The sequence below is a fragment of the Bubalus bubalis genome, chromosome 13 (assembly GCF_019923935.1).
Source record: "Bubalus bubalis isolate 160015118507 breed Murrah chromosome 13, NDDB_SH_1, whole genome shotgun sequence".
Classification (NCBI taxonomy): Eukaryota; Metazoa; Chordata; class Mammalia; order Artiodactyla; family Bovidae; genus Bubalus; species Bubalus bubalis.
In genome coordinates this window covers 70476315-70493844 of record NC_059169.1, presented here as the reverse complement: position 1 = coordinate 70493844, position 17530 = coordinate 70476315, and the positions used below count along the sequence as shown (strand labels likewise).

The following is a 17530-nucleotide window of genomic DNA, read 5'->3' as shown; positions in this document are numbered from 1 at the left end:
GCCCTCATTAGCCAGAGGTCCCCTTTGGGTAAGATGACTGCCAAGGAGGGTTGGGACTTTGAAGTCTAAGCCTCTTTTGAAGAATTCCCCACCGTTACTAACTGGGAGGTTCTGGGTTTAATTTTTATGAAGGAAAATGTATTTTTTGGTGAACTTACTGTGCTCTCTGCTCATTAATCCTCCCAGTGGCTTCTCAAGTGACCTGTCTACAGTGCATTTCCTCCTTTGCTTAAGGCCCAATTCATTTTAAGCATTTTATACATTAATGTTATCTATTTTAGAAATAATTTGTGTTTAACATTTTGGATATTTTTATTACTTTGAAACATGGTGTGAGATTTGACTTTTGTCAGTTTATTTTCATCGCGTTTCTCATATTTCTGTTTTCAACTGTGAAAGGATGGAAATTTTTGATTACAGTGTTAGTTTGCTGAGCATCTGAAATGTTGGTTTATCTATATAACTTTATAAAAGCTTTAAACATTATTTTGCCTCATGTCACTGTGAACAAAAAATATTGCCTGCCACTTCAGAAGATAGTGAGTGCTGCCTGCCATCAAGCCAACATCTACACCTGCCCCTAGTGGCACTCCCTGAGGAGAATTCAGAAGGTAGAAAAACTAGATACTGACGTAGATAGTTAAGATGCATATCTGAAGAATAATTTAAGTGAGCCCAGACTCTTGTATCTCCTTAGACGTAAAAAAGCACTAACATCGTAAATTGAGACGTCTGTTCTTTGTGATTGGCAGTAATCATTCAGTCTTTAATTACATGTTTTATTTTTTCCTCTCAGCAAAAACTGTTTATTCTGACTCCTCCCTTACCTCTTGGGAGCCGTTTCTCAGAGCTATCTCAGAGGCTGTCTCCCAGACTGTAGTCCTCAGTAGTTGCCCAAATAAAACATAATTTGCAACTTTTAGATTGTTTTTCTTCAGTCAACATAACTATTAAAAAGTTGATAGCAAAGATATTTTTAAAAGCATTAGTGTTAGATATTTCATTATTTCAACAGTTGTTGAGATGTTTCATTCTGAAACCATCCACTTGCATACTTATTGGAGGTTACGTCCTTGAAAAAATTTAAATGTATAGTTGTCCATAAGTACGCCCGCTTCCACCCCAGAATGAAATCATTCCTTCTGTTTTCCAGTCAAGAAATAGTTTCACTAATGTTTTCAACACTTTTTTTTTTTTTTAATTAGCAGAAATAAGGGAGATGTCTAGGTCATCTTCTTCGTTTTTCATTCTTTCTAAAGAGATAGTGACCAAGGACTTCAGTGGTTAGGCCTCCACACTTCCACTGCCAAGGACCCGGGTTCACTCCCTGGTCAAGGAACTAAGATCATGTGGCCAAAAGAGAAAAGAAGAAACGGTGACGAAAATCTTTTTCCTAAAGGAAAGTAATAGCCCAGTTAAATCTTGATTTTATTTAGAAACCAGGTGGATTTTTAATAGCATGTGCCTTAGAAAATTTACAGTCTATGTCTGTTGAGCTCTTAGGCTATTCACCTATTTTTTCTTTAGGTGATGCAAAAACTTTCTGGATGGAGCTGGAAGATGATGGGAAAGTGGATTTCATATTTGAACAAGTGCAAAATGTGCTGCAGTCACTGAAACAAAAGATCAAAGATGGGTCTGCCACAAATAAAGGTATGAAGCAATAAAAACTTTCAACACATTTAATGCTAAATATTACCCACTGGCAATACAGTTTAGTTCTAATTCCAGTATTGCTATTTGTTTTTAAAGGTCAAAATATTTTATTTTGTTTTCTAAGAACCTGACATCAGTTCTGTTTGCTTTTTTTGTGTGTATGTTCTGTTTCTATAAAAACTCATTTTTATCATACTATGAACACTTGTCAGAGAAGGCAATGGCACCCCACTCCAGTACTCTCGCCTGGAAAATCCCATGGATGGAGGAGCCTGGTAGGCCACAGTCCATGGGGTCGCTAAGAGTCGGACACGACTGAGCGACTTCACTTTCACTTTTCACTTCATGCATTGGAGAAGGAAATGGCAACCCACTCCAGTGTTCTTGCCTGGAGAATCCCAGGGACGGGGGAGCCTGGTGGGCTACCGTCTATGGGGTCGCACACAGTCGGACACGACTGAAGTGACTTAGCATAGCATAGCATGAACTCTTGTAAAAGCGGATGAAGATGATTATTTTGAATAATAAATTATGAATAAATAAATAAATCTCTCTTTATCTCAGGCTACTTTTCTCTCCCTCACTTTATCTTTATGTGGGGGTGGAAGGGGTGTATTACAAAACTAGTATGTGCTCCTTGTAGAACACTTGGTACATACAGAAAAATGTAACAGATTATCCATCATCCAATCTTTCAGAGACAGCTTAGACATATATGGATATGTTTTGCCTGCTTTAAACAGAATTTGCCTTAGTAGTCTTCAGAAAGCAAACCTTGTGTTTTACATAGGTACTCAGTTCAGTCATCCAGGTTTTTATTTTTTATGTTTCTTTGTCTTCAGCCCAGGTAGTTGTAGAATATAGACTTTTATATGGAAACTTCCTTCATTCCATCAAAATATATGATTTTCAAACAAAATTTACCCCCTCCTATTCTTTGTTTTCCCCAGGATATTCTTAATTCTTTTTGGATATTCTATGATATTAATCTGTTGTGTGTTTGTCTACAAAATTAATACTGTCTTTCATTTTAATATTCTCATTCCTTCATGAATCTAATATATCTAGGTTTGAATTCACTTCTACCTCTTCCTATCTGATTAACCTGAAGTAAACAGTAAGCTACTAACCTCTAAGCTTCCATTTCTTTGTCTTTAAAGCAGATACTCATAAAAATCTCTCAGAGGAGTTCCAAAGATTGAATGAGATAAAGTATGTGTCAGTGAATTGCATAGCACAGGAGCTGACATCTTGAATAAAGGTGATGCTGCTGCTGATTGTTTTCATTCTTTTTTCCCTTCCTTAACAGAATACATCCAAGCAATGATTCTAGTAAAAGATGCAATTATAAACCACAATTCAACATTGATAAAGGGTATGTACATTTCTAATCCTAACCTAGAATATTCTCTGCTGTTTTCTTGCTTTGAAGCAAGCCAGCCTTAATTATGTTGCATGAAGCAAAGACAGTTTAAGATAAAACTGCAAGATCCATATAGGTCAGTTATGGAAATCAGTGTTCCTAGTCAATGAAAAGTCCTGCCCGTCCAGAGATAGGAAATGCACACTCTATTAAACCTCTCAGGAAGAACAAATGTATCTCTTCTTCAAAAAAGCTTCTCTTATAAGAAGCACAAACAGAATTCCAAGACTCCAAACCACTGTAAACCTGCTTTGTGTAAAGAACAATACTAGAAAGATATATTTTGGTATAGATAAATTGATGGAAACTTTTTTCATTTCTAGATTATTATTAGAACATCAGTGTATCATCTTTAAAGGAATTGAACAAAGATGATGTACTAGGATTAGAAAAAGAAAAATTGAGAAGCTACTTTAGGTAAACAACAAGGTCCTACTGTGTAGTACAGGGAACTATGTTCAATATGCTATAAGAGTCCATAATGGAGAAGAATATGAAGAACATACGTGTGTGTGTGTATAACTGAGTCACATTGCTGTATAACAAACACAACACTGTCGATCAATTATCCTTCAGTTTAAAAACTTTTTAATTAAAAAATTATCAGAATCACTAGCTTATAAATCTTAGACTATCACCAATTTGCTAAAGCATTGAGGAAATACATTTTCTGAATTTTAATTAATACTGCTAAATATTTTCAACAGATTGTAATCATTTTAACTGTCATAATTTGGAGCCTTAGAGTTTTAAATCTCTGAAAATATGGTTTAACATCATCAGTTTATTTTACTTTTTATTTTTTAAAATATATATTTATTTTAATTAGAGGCTAATTACTTTACAATATTGTATTGGTTTTGCCATACATCAACATGAATCTGCCACAGGTGTACACATGTTCCGCATCCTGAACCCCCCTCCCACCTCCCTTCCCGTACCATCCCTCTGGGTCATCCCAGTACACCAGCCCCGAGCATCCTGTATCATGCATCGAGCCTGGACTGGCAATTCGTTTCACATATGATATTATACATGTTTCAATGCCATTCTCCCAAATCAGCCCACCCTCTCCCTCTCCCACAGAGTCCAAAAGACTGGTCTCTTTTGTATCTCTCATACAGGGTTATCGTTCCCATCTTTCTAAATTCCATATATATGCAGTACTGTATTGGTGTTTTTCTTTTTGGCTTACTTCACTCTGTATAATAGGCTCCAGTTTTCATCCACCTCATTAGAACTGATTCAAATGTATTCTTTTTAATGGCTGAGTAATACTCCATTGTGTATATGCATCAGTTTATTTTAAAGAAAGGTTTTGTTATTCAGAAATGTTTTCAGTTTCAGTAGCTAATGTAAAGTTTTAGAAAAGAGTACATTCTTTCAAGAAAACAGTCTTTCTCCCAGTGGCCTACAGTAGTACTTAGAATCAACATACCCTTAAGGGGTTAGATTAGTTTTCTAAGAGAGAACCCTATAAGTGCAAGAGGTGGTAAGAAGAAGTAATTCTAAACAACTTTTTTCTTTCTAAACAATCTTTCCCAGTAAAAGAAGGTAAGTTGGGTTTTTGTCTTGGTTCTTTTAAAATAATGATTTCATTAGTAGAAATGCAGAGTATTCTAGTTTCATATTTTTATATGTTCATCTGAAGTATAATGAATTTATCAAAATAGAAGTATATGTTTGCTAGTGGTAGAGCTAGCAAATGTTTTTAAAGTAATCAGGGAATTATGTAGTGACATTACTAGCAAATGTAGGGGTTAAACACTTCATAGTAACTTTATTAAACTTTAGGTTTCATATTAGTATTTATTTTGAAAGGAATACTAAGACTGGGAGAAACAAAAGGATTCGGTGTTGAGGTCAAAACAAGCCATCCCAGATCCAGCCTGAATTCCCCAAACCACTCATTTACGTTTGATTTTTCTTTGCTTGTGTATAATTCTATAAATATTTGATGTATCCCTATACCAAGAACTGGAAACTGTTTTCTTGAAAGAAATTATTATTTCTCCTTTCTCCTCTTTTCTAATGGTTAGTATAAAATCTCCATGTTTTTTAGTAAATCTTGTTTCTGACTGAGCTTATATACCTTTGTTATATTTGTATCTGTTAGTATGGCGTTATATGGCTCATTCAAAGAAATTTGCTGGGAAAAATTAGAAATTCTTAATTTGAAAAACTTACACTTTTTTTTTTTTAAAGGCTGTGCCATGTGGCATTGGGTTATTACTTCCCCAACCAGGGATTGAACTTTTGCCCCCTACTACATTGGGAGCACAGAGTCTTAGCCACTGGCCGAAACTTATTTATTAATCAGTTATTGTAGCTCTCTTCATCTATCAGATTTTAAATCTTCTTTCTTTACCTCAATAACTAAAGAGGGATATTTGTTTTCCAGTTAGCCAAGGATGACCTTGGATTAGGGCTTCCCATGTGGCACTAGTGGTAAAGAACCTGCTTCCCAGTGCAGGAAACATGAGACGCAGGTTTGATCCCTGGGTCAGGAATATCCCCTGGAGTAGAGCGTGGCAAATATTCTTGTATTCATCTCCAGTATTCTTGCCTGGAGAATGCCATGGACAGAGGAGCCTGGTGGCCTAAGATCACAAAAAGCTGGACATGACTGAAGCAACACATGCATCTACACACATGACCCTGGATTATAACTTAAACTATTCTTTTATTTTCTTAAACTTTTTTTTTTCTGTTTAATAAGACTGGTCTACACTAAAGGACCAGTGCAAGTTAATAATAAGGCAGGAAGAGAATCACTTTTTTATTAAGGTCTACCACTGCATAGGAAAAACCATGATTAAAAACAATTTTTTAAAAAACAAACATAGACTGTTCTGCATATTCACTTTTTTTTTTTCTCCAAAATAAGAGCAGGAAATCTCTGACTTTTTTTCATTAACTGCATAGCTTATTTGTGTAGTGAAGTCATGTTAGAGAGTAAGAATAGGTGAAGTTGGAAAACACAGAGACAAGAACGAACCAGGGACATCCTGGCTCAAGATGAAATTAAGTGCAGAAAAATATAGGGGAGACTAAGAGAACTACGAATGAACAAATGAAAAGACAAAAAGAGCAACCCAAATACTTTTCCCTCCTCTACAAAAATAGAAAGTAATAGAATAATGAGAAAGCAAGAGAAATGTAAAGGTTTCCCATTTTGCGACCTTAATAGAGTCTCTGAGAGTTACACTATTTTTTCTGTAAAATACAAGCAGAAATAGGGATACTTGATGTTTGCTTTAAAGGATGATTAAAATTCAGATAAAGTTTGGGCCAAATTAGAATTTCTGCAGTAGAAATTTCTTCTATGTCTTATTTTATCCTATCTTATTTTCTTAATATTTTTGAAAATGTTGATACCTAATTTTTGCCTCAATTTTGAAACCTTAATGGTTTCAGATTTAAGGGCTCCTTATATCTCTAGTTAATAGAGTTATTAGTTAGATATTACAGTGACTCATTTTTAACTTGTTTGTAATTTTTTCACGTAGATCATAGATCTGTGACCAAGAACACAGAAGAAAACAAATCAAGTTCATTGCCCTCGACATCATATGAAGACTTCTTTCCAAAAGACTGCACCTCTCTGTATGTATAAAAGTTAAATTTATTTATGTTGTTAGTGCTTTTGTTCCCAGAAAGCGATTTACTGTTGCTAATCATTTGACGTAAGAGTAGATAAAGTGAAGTAGCTCAGTTGTGTCCAACTCTTTGCAACCCCGTGGACTGTAGCCTACCATGCTCCTCTGTCCGTGGGATTTTCCAGGCAATAGTACTGGAGTAGGTTGCCATTACCTTCTCCAGAGGATCTTCCCGACCCAGGGATCGAACCCATGTCTCCCACATTGTAAACAAGATGCTTTACTGTCTGAGCCACCAGGGGAAAATATATAAAAAAAGGATTCTTTCCCATGAAAAGTTTTTTTTTTTAGATCTTCTTTATTTTGTATTGGAGTACAGCCGATTAACAATGCTGTGATAGTTTCAGGTGGACGGCAAAGGTACTCAGCCATACATATACATGTATCCATTCTCCCCCAAACTCCCTCCCATCCAGGCTTCCATATAACATTGAGCAGAGTTCCCTGTGCTTTACAATAGGTCCTTGTTGGTTATCTATTTTAAATATAGCAGTGTATACCTGTCCATCCCAAACTCTCTAACCATCCATTTCCCCTACCCTTCTGGAAAAGTTTTAAAAGTTGTGTATTTTATGTAGGTTCATAATTCTCTACATAGGTTATTTGTTAAATCTGTAAGTAATAAAATCTTTTAATAAACTTTAGAACTAAGGATACCCCAGATACAATTTTTTCTCTTGAATATATGCTGAGTTAATCCCTTCATAACAAAGAACTTCTTGAATCATCAGTATTTCATATTCCCCTTCCCCAAAAATAGGAGAAATAAATTGATGACATTTTGTTGAAAAGAATGCCACAGAACCCAGCTTGAAACATAATTTATTTGTTTTAAAGTTCAAAATCAAGTTGAAAAGGGAAATGAAACACTCAGTTTACTGGTTATACAACACTAGTGGAATTGCTCAGTTGTGTCCGACTCTTTACAACCCCACAGACTGTAGCCTACCAGGCTCCTCCATCCATGGAATTTTCCAGGCAAGAGTACTGGAGTGGGTTGCTGTTTCCTTCTCTAGGGGATCTTCTTGGAGAAGGCAATGGCACCCCACTCCAGTACTCTTGCCTGGAAAATCCCATGGATGGAGGAGCCTGGTAGGGTGCAGTCCATGGGGTCACTGAGGGTCGGGCACGACTGGGCGACTTCACTTTCACTTTTCACTTTCATGCATTGGAGAAGGCAATGGCAACCCACTCCAGTGTTCTTGCCTGGAGAATCCCAGGGACGGGGGAGCCTGGTGGGCTGCCGTCTATGGGTCGCACAGAGTCGGACACGACTGACGCGACTTAGCAGCAGTAGTAGTAGTAGGGGATCTTCCCGACCCAGGAATCAAACCCAGGTCTCCTGCATTGCATACAGACACTATATCCTCTGAGCCACACCGTAGCTATGTAAATCACTCAAGAGTAAATTAGTCTAGAACAAAACAAAGAACAAAGCTATGAGAGCTTAAGATAATTTATTTCAGTAAGTACTGAATAAAGCCAAAATATATATATCCCAGGTAGACAAATAGTAGTGCTTATAGCTCAGAATATACTATAATGCTTTATAAGAAAAAGTGGTAGAAAGGAACTTGGCAGTTAATAATAAAGAAAGAGTAATTCCAGGCACAGTCTTTAAAAAAGAAGGAAATACTGAATACCAAAGTAAATAAATAAATCAAAAACTTATTAAAATGGACTAGGCTAAGAAGATAGAAGTTAAATGGAAAAACAAAGCAAAATGGAAGAACAAAGCAAAAAATGCATTATAGACTATATTTTTACTATGGAATGTACCCCCATTATTATTTAAAAACCACTAAAATAGATTGAAGTTATTTAAGGGAAAATATAACCTTACCTCTTTTTTTGTTTGTTTCTTCCCTCGTTTTTAATGTATTAGGTGCTATTGCATTGTAGTCCATGGATATGATAGATTTGCATTGATCTTTTAGCTGCATTCTCATTCAATATTTTTTACTATCTTTTTGAGAATTTTTAAGATTGAAAACATATAAAAGAGTATAGCAAAAACTAGACTAACACCAGCCAGAACTAACAGCTATTAACATTTCATTGTATTTGTTTCCAGTGTCTTTTTTAAAAGAAAACAAAACACTGTAGTCTCTTTGAGCCATACCTGACTTCTCACCCTGACAAAGTTCTGTTCTCCTCTCTGCCTTTCTATGAGCAGTCACTGTCATCAGTTTTTTCTCTAGTTCATTTTTTTAATATTTACATAGCCATAAGTAATATTTAGTGCTGTTACTTATAGTTTTTAAATTTTACATAAATATTCGTATATGTACCTTCTTACTTTACTCAGCATTAGTTTTGAGATCTCATCATATTGTTTGCTGTGTTATAGATCTGTTTCATTCCCTTTAACTGTTGTTTGGATTTCCATAATGTGAAAATACATTTTATTTATTCATCCCTTTAAGGATGGATAGATCATTCCAAATATTACCTAATGTAAATAGTAGTACAGTGATCAGTTTTACCCCAAACTTTCTTTTAAGGAAGTATTCATTGTAAAAGTTGCTATTAAGGAACTCAAAGGTATAGTCTGGAATATATAAGATTACCCAAAATGTAGAAGAAAAGGGCAAATGGATGAGAGAAAGAAGAGAATGATGAATAGTGTTCTTAAAAAAGAAACCATTACCAGAAAACCAATGATTTTAATGAACACTATAGAAATATTTTCTGGATTATCCATACGTTATAATGTTTTTTTAGGAAATGTTAAGAGTTTCAAGCTAAGACGATAGAGTTAGGGCCACTGTGCTGCTGCTCATAGCTCCAGTGAAGGAGATCACAATATCTAAACTAGGCTTCAGGATGGTTCCAGCAACTAGAAAATGAAAATACATGTTTTTCATTTACAAATTTGTTATTTAGGGAATTCCCTGATTGTCCAGTGATTAAGACTCCATGTTCCCAGTGCAGGGGACATGGGTTCTTTCCCTGATTGGGGAACTGAGATCTACATGCCATACAGCATGGCCAAAAGAAAAAAAAAGAATTCAATCGAAAGGCAGAATGAGTCTAGAAAATAAGAGAACACTTTTGTGTATTTATAAAAACTTAAGATATTAAGCTAGTAAGTCAAAGTTAGGTGAAAAGACTCTTTACAGTATTCAGTAAAAGACTCTAGAACAATTGGATATCATTTGGAGAATTTAAGTTAGATATTCATGTTACATCAATATAAACTCCAGATGAAATTGAACTCTCAAACCTAAAAAATTAATTATAAAATTAGAACCCTTAAAATCAGAAAAATAAAAGATGAGATGTCTTTCCATAACATTATTTAACATGGCATTATTCATAATATCATTTATACTTTATTATAAATACTTAATTCTCTGCCGCGAATGTAAGTTCCTTGATTACAGAGCTCTCATCTTTGTTTTCATAGCACCTGGCAAGTAGCAGGCATTCAAGAAATCTTTGATGCCCTTGCAGCCCTACCTCCCAGCCTCCAGGGAGGGGAGAAAGGCTGCAGGTGGAGATAATCACCAGTAGCAAGTGATTTAATCTTTCATGCTTAAGCAGTTAAACCACTATAAAAAACAGCAGGGCTCTTGGAGGTTCCTGGTTGGCAGACGCTTTGAGGGGAGGGCATATGGGAACTCCATGCCCTTTCTTACCTACGTTGCCCCATGCCTCTCTCCCATTTGGCTGTTCCTGAGTGCATCTTTTATTATAAACTGGTAATAGTAGTTAAAGTGCTTTCCTGAAGTCTGTGAGTCTTTCCAGCCCATTAACAAAGAGGAAGAGGTTGTGGGAACTCATGGATTGGTCAGAAGTGTGGTGACCTGGAAATTGCATTTCCCATCTGGATTGGGGGCAGTTTTATGGGACTAGACCCTTTAATTTGTGGAATCTGATGCTGACTCCAGGTAGATAATGCCAGAATTGAACTGAGTTATTGGACACTCATTGAAGAAGTGGTGCTGGAAAAAAAATACCATGTATTAGGTGCTCAGAAGAAGATTAAAAAAAAACACTTACATAACTTTCTATAACTGCAAAACATAGATGTTTTATTTCAGGGTCTGGCTTATTTTCATGTTGTCTGAGAAGAAACTAATATAGGAATTAAATATCATCGTAGTGGTTTTTTTTTTTAATATGGGGAATTGTGCTATAAATTTGAGGTTCTAATAAATAATTAATTTTAAACAGATCTACAGAAAACCAGGAAATTCCCCCTATGGAAAATAAAGTTGCAGACTTTAGAGAAAAAGAATCTTCTTTAAATTTATCTTACCAAAAGCATCAGTGCTCTGGCTCCTGTCTGATGAAAATGCCATTTACCTCCAAGGGGGAAAACCCTCTGCAGCTACCAATCAAATGCCATTTCCAAAGACGACACGCGAAGACAAACTCTCATTCTTCAGCACTCCACGTGAGTTATAAAACCCCTTGTGGAAGGAGTCTACGAAACATGGAGGAAGTTTTTCGTTACCTGCTTGAGACAGAGTGTAACTTTCTATTTACAGATAACTTTTCTTTCAATACCTATGCTCAGTTGACTCGGAATTACCCAAAGGAAGAAGAAATTGTTTCTGATGTGGATATTAGCAATGGCGTGGAATCGGTGCCCATTTCTTTCTGTAATGAAATTGACAATAGAAAACTTCCACAGTTTAAGTACAGAAAGACTATGTGGCCACGAGCATATTATCTAAACAGCTTTTCCAACATGTTTACTGATTCATGTGACTGTTCTGAGGGCTGCGTAGACATGTGAGTAGAAGAACATGGCATTTCAAAAAAATCTTCTGAATGTAGGGGCACTTGTCAAGAAATCCTGCTGTGTATCAGTTTGTCTGTTTGTCTTATCTAAAACCAGTTCATCAAGAATTGAAAATAGATGCACTCTCTCTTTAGCAATAGGAAGGAAACTCTTCACCTGTTATTTTATTTATTTGGGAATTATTTCTTGCAGAGACAAGTTTTCCCCTTAATCTGTTACTGTAACTCTTAATAGCAATAATTAGAGCTAATGCCGTGTAACTGTGCCAAACATTGTGACAAGTGCTTTCCCTCTATTTTCTTGTTTAGTTCTCACAAAGTCTTATGGAGTAGTTAATATTATTTCCATGTTACAAATGAGGAAGTTGAGAAACCAAATGTAAGGTCAACAAATTTAAGCACCATGATTTGAACCTATGCTGCTGCTGCTAAGTCACTTGAGTCATGTCCGACTCTGTGCGACCCCACAGACGGCAGCCCACCAGGCTCCCCCGTCCCTGGGATTCTCTAGGCAAGAACACTGGAGTGGGTTGCCATTGTCTGCTCCAGTGCAAGCATGCATGCTAAGTCGCTTCAGTCGTGTCCGACTCTATGCCACCCTGTGGACAACAGCCCACCAGGCTCCTCAGGCCACAGGATTCTCCAGGCAAGAATACTGGAGTGGGTTGCCATTTCCTTCTCCTATGCTCTTAACTGTTATATGTCATGTTTTACTTTTCACATATCTTTTCCTTGCTCCTTTTTTAGACAGTTAATGGTGCCTGTCCTGATCCTAAAATTGACATTCCATAAAAAAATGAAAACATGTTCTAATATATTAAGACTTTGAAAACCATTTTGTTTTAAAGGTGTATAATTTACTGGTATTTGTAGGTTTGCATCGGTAGAGCAGAGTTGCATTATATGTACATTTGCTGCTGCTGCTACTAAGTCGCATCAGTCGTGCCCGACTCTGTGCCACCCCATAGACAGAAGCCCACCAGGCTCTTCTGTCCCTGGGATTCTCCAGGCAAGAACACCGGAGCGGGTTGCCATTTCCTTCTCCAATGCATAAAAGTGAAAAGTGAGAGTGGAAAAAAAAAGAAAAGAAAAAAGTGAAAGTGAAGTCGCTCAGTCGTGCTGACTCTTAGCAGCCCCATGGACTGTAGCCTACCAGGCTCCTCTGTCCATGGGATTTCCTAGGCAATATGTACATTTAACTTAATGCAAATTTAGCTGCCTATACTAGGAAAAAGAAAATGCATGAGAGAGATAAAGAGAATTAATTTAAATTGTATAGATAGTAGTTTTTAACCATCCTGTCAGTTAGGAGTGTGAGATGAGATACATAAATACAGTTTGGCCCAGTTGCTTTAGGTTTTGTCATAGAGGAAACCTCTCACTGTGCCAAGTTTTATTCTGTTTAAATATAGGTTGTTGTTTTTAAGCGTTGCCTCTAACCTGTCTACATCTGGCGAAGCCCAGTCTCCTTCAGTGCTAAAGGAAAAAACTAACTGTTGGGTTGGAGAGTGTTTACTGAACTTTATGGTTAGTTTAACAAGGTTTTTTTCAAGAATAATTTTGATGGTGTATGATTTTTGCCTTAGACCATAGAAACTAATCCCCATGTAACGTGCACCACCAGCATACATATGTTCGTTTTTTTGGTCACAAATTAGAAGAGAAGTCACAAAAAAAAGCTGAGGCTCACGGAAATCTGGAATTGGACACGAGCACTGTGGCCAGGGATTCTAATACTGACAGGAATGGGAATTAAACATGTCCCATGTATGGTGGAGAGTGGGCACCGAGCTCTCAGGGAAAGGGGGCAGAAACAGGGACCTACCCAAGGCTAGGAGGTTGGCTAATAACAGGGCCTGCAATTGTAGAATTGTACTGATAACAGCCAGGCTTAGAGTGTGAAACCCATAGGCCGGAGCCAGAGCAGCCAGTGTAGAGGAGTACCAGGAGTGACCTGTACAGAAGTGCAACCTCGCATAGCCAGAGTACACAGAGGCAGTTAGGGCCATGAAGGCAGCGTAAGTTCCAACAAATGGCAGAGTTCACACCTGCGGGATCAGAGATAAATGTAGAATATGACTGAAGGAGACTTTAAAATAGGTATGTTTAAAATGTCCAAAGAGATAAAATGAGGAGGTGATTATTTTTAACTATACTATATAAGTAAAAGAGCCATTTAGAAATACGGGAAATAAAGCATATGGTTATGAAAATAAAAAACTAAGTAGAGGGACTAAGTGGTAGCATTGGTATAGCTGGAGAAACAATCAGTGAATAGCAAAGCAAAACTGAAGGGTTCTCTCAGAATGCAAAGAGATAAAGATACGAGGAAAAAAAACTTACAGGTTGAAAAATATGAAAGGTCAATGAGAAATTCCAACATACCTCTGAGAAGAGAGCATCATTCAAAGAGATAATAGCTGAGAATTTTCCAGAACTGAAGAAAGACAGGAGTCCTCAGAGTGAAAAAGCCTACTGTGTACTAGGAAGGGAAAATAAGATAACTGTACATCTAAATATATCATGATGCAACTTTGCAAGTATCTAGGGTAAAGAATAAATATGCTAGCAGATGGAAAAGAGAAAAAATACATTGACAAGGCAGTTTTCATCAAAAATAATAGAAGACAAAAAGGCATATTAGCTTAAAATGCTGAAGGAAAATAAATATAAATCTAGAATTCTGTAAAAAGCCAGACAGTTATATGGTGGGGGGTGGGGGTGTTAAGAGGGTGTTCAAACAATTACATATGCATTCCTGTTTTTCAGCAATAGTATTTTTATACCTAGAGCATTGTTTTCCAAGCTCTAAGTTTCAGTTCAGTTCAGTTCAGTCGCTCAGTCGTGTCCAACTCTTTGCGACCCCATGAATTGCAGCACGCCAGGCCTCCCTGTCTATCACCAACTCCCGGAGTTCACTCAGACTCATGTCCACCGAGTCAGTGATGCCATCCAGCCATCTCATCCTCTGTCCTCCCCTTCTCCTCCTGCCCCCAATCCCTCCCAGCATCAGAGTCTTTTCCAGTGAGTCAGCTTTTCTCATGAGGTGGCCAAAGTACTGGAGTTTCAGCTTTAGCATCATTAAGCTCTAAGTTTAGTAGGATGTAAAATCACTTAAAGGGTTGTAACTAGAATCTTAAAAATTAAATTGTACAGGAAGTACCATGTGTACAGGAAGTACAGTGATAAGGTACTTATATGTGACTGCTATTTCTTACTTTACATACACACACATATAAATATGCATGCCTCTGTAGGATCTTTTCTTAGAAATGTAAGACATTTCTTGCTGTGAGTCATAGTCAAAAATATTTGAAAGCTGCTACCTAAAAGATGCTTAGACAGGGACATAAGAATAAGGATGTTGCAGCATTGTTGTATTGAAAACTAGAAGCAGTTTAATTGTGATTCTAAATGCTGAAAAGTTAAAAAGGTAGATCTCAAAAGCATTATATTGAATGAAAAGACAAGTTGTAGGATAATAACTATGGTAATTTTTTAAAACAATACATTGTATTGTTTGTGGGTAAATATATATGTAAAAGTATAAAGGATGCCTCACCAAACCTCTTGAGAGCTTAGTTTTATCTTTTTTTTTTTTTTTTTAAGGAAGATCATATATACAGTATATATGTTGTAAATTATAGTTGACCTTTGAACAATGTAGGGGTTAGGGGTGCCAGCCCTCAAAAATACAACATGTAACATAATTGGCCCTCCACATAAGCGGTTCCACATCCATAATTCCACATCCAAGTTTTCATCCAACTGTAGATGATGTAGTACTGTTATTTACTATTGAAAAATATCCACATATAAGTGGACCTGTGTAGTTCAAACCCATGCTGATCAAGGGTCAGCTGTATATACATCGGAGAAAGGACTAGACAAAACGATGACAGCTGATTCTGTCTGGTCAGAATGAGTGTTTGTTATTGTTTGTGTTGTCTGTACTTTGTAAACAAACTTACATTGAAAAAGCAACAATAGATTTCTACATCTGTAAATAGAATCCAAGTCAATCAATATATTGTTAATTTTTTCTGTTGCAAACAGTAGTTACCACTCTGACATGTATATATACAGAAAAATACTGAAGTGAATCACAGACGAAACGATCTAAGTCACTTGCCATTTAACACAGGAGATGAGAGTCAGAGATTTTTAACCAGTAGTCACACATCTGGTTTGTAACTGAGACACCCAGGTTCCTCACGCCTATCGAGTGTTAAGTCCCTGTCACGTTAGATAGTCATCTCAGTAGTTAGAGAGGAAATTTGTTTTTAGGTTTTCATGTTTACTGCTTAGCAGTGCTATGAAAAACAGCCGGATGCATGGCATCCATCTCCTCAATCTATTTTTATGTCATTGGAGAGAGAGAGAATATAAAACATACACCAAACTATGTAAGCTCTTCTGAGCTTGACACGTTTAGTGTATCCATTGTAGGAGGGCAAACCTGGGAGAATTCTCACAATGAAGCTTCTGCTAAATAGGAAATGAAAGGAATTCATTTTGAAATGTTAAAACTCATATAGTTAACTATTTCATGAGCAAGTCGAGGTACAGGGCAGTTTATAATTATTTATAAACTTTTGGTAAATGTTGTTTTTCAAAGAGGTCTATTTTATTTAGGGAAGAAGTCTTGACTGTCCATGAGCCAAACAACTGTTTTAAATACAATTATATTCTTTACACTTTTGTCAAGAGAGTCTCTTAACTTGATGCTTTTTTATTCTGACTTCTCCATCCATTGTCTTCCTCCTAGAACAAAATGTGCATGTCTTCAACTGACAGCAAGGAATGCCAAGACTTGCCCCTTGTCAAATAATAAAATAACCACTGGATATAAATATAAAAGACTAGAGAGACAGATACCTACTGGGTAAGATACGCTGTGGATTTGTTGCAGGGTGTTTATATCTTTGAAGAAGGGTGCTTTATCATTGTGGCCTATTTAGTCTTATAAATATTGTTCATGTGAGAGTTGGACTATAAAGAAAGTTGACTGCCGAAGAATTGATGCTTTTGAACTGTGGTGCTGGAGAAGACTCTTGAGAGTCCCTTGGACTGCAGGGAGATCCAACCAGTCCATCCTAAAGGAGATCAGTCCTGGGTGTTCATTGGAAGGACTGATGTTGAAGCTGAAACTCCAATACTTCGGCCACCTGATGCGAAGCGCTGACTCATTTGAAAAGACCCTGATTCTGGGAAAGATTAGGGCAGAAGAAGAAGAGGACGACAGAGGATGAGATGGTTGGATGACATCACCAACTCGATGGACATGGGTTTGGGTGAACTCCGGAGTTGGTGATGGACAGGGATGCCTGGTGTGCTGCGATTCATAGGGTCGCAAAGAGTTGGACATGACTGAGCGACTGAACTGAACTGAATGCTTAATTTCTTATTTGTTGTTCTTGTTCAGTTGCTAAGTTGTTCCCGACTCTGCAACTCCATAGACTGCAGCACACTAGGCTCCCCTGTTCTTCACTGTCTCCCTGAGTTTGCTCAAATTCATATCCATTGAGTCGGTGATGCCATCCAACCATCTCAACCTCTGCTGCCCCCTTCTCCTTTTGCTTTCAGTCTTTCTCAGCATCAGGGTCTTTTCCATTGAGTTGGCTCTTTGCATTAGGTGGCCAAAGTATTGGAGCTTCAGCTTCAGCATCAGTCCTCCCATTGAATATTGAGGGTTGATTTCCTTTAGGATTTGACTGGTTTGATCTCCTTGCAGTCCAAAGGACTCTCAAGTCTTCTCCAGCACCACAATTCAAAGGCATCAATTCTTCGCCACAGTTCAAAAGCATCGGTTCTTCGGCCCTCAGCCTTCTTTATGGTCCACCTCTCACATCCATTCATGACTACTGGAAAAACCATAGCTTTGACTATACAGACTTTGTCAGCAGAGTGATGTCTGCTTTTTGATACACTGTCTAGGTTTTTCACAGCTTTCCTTTGAAGGAGAAAGTATCTTTTAATTTCATGACTGCAGTCACTGTCCACAGGGTTTTGGAGCCCAAGAAAATAAAGCCTGTCATTG

General features: G+C 37.1%; 1 protein-coding gene across 14 annotated transcripts in view; it reads left to right on the top strand.

Moving 5' to 3' along the window:
• LOC102392662 (SET domain bifurcated histone lysine methyltransferase 2) overlaps positions 1 to 17530 on the top strand; it is a 79914-nt gene that overhangs the window by 9783 nt on the left and 52601 nt on the right. For all 14 annotated transcript variants that reach the window (XM_044926968.2, XM_044926963.2, XM_044926966.2 and 11 more), the window contains 5 exons: positions 1528 to 1653; positions 2966 to 3031; positions 6589 to 6685; positions 10918 to 11481; positions 16259 to 16375. In XM_044926968.2, coding sequence (XP_044782903.2) covers positions 1528 to 1653; positions 2966 to 3031; positions 6589 to 6685; positions 10918 to 11481; positions 16259 to 16375 — 970 coding nt within the window. The remainder of the gene's footprint in view (positions 1 to 1527; positions 1654 to 2965; positions 3032 to 6588; positions 6686 to 10917; positions 11482 to 16258; positions 16376 to 17530) is intronic.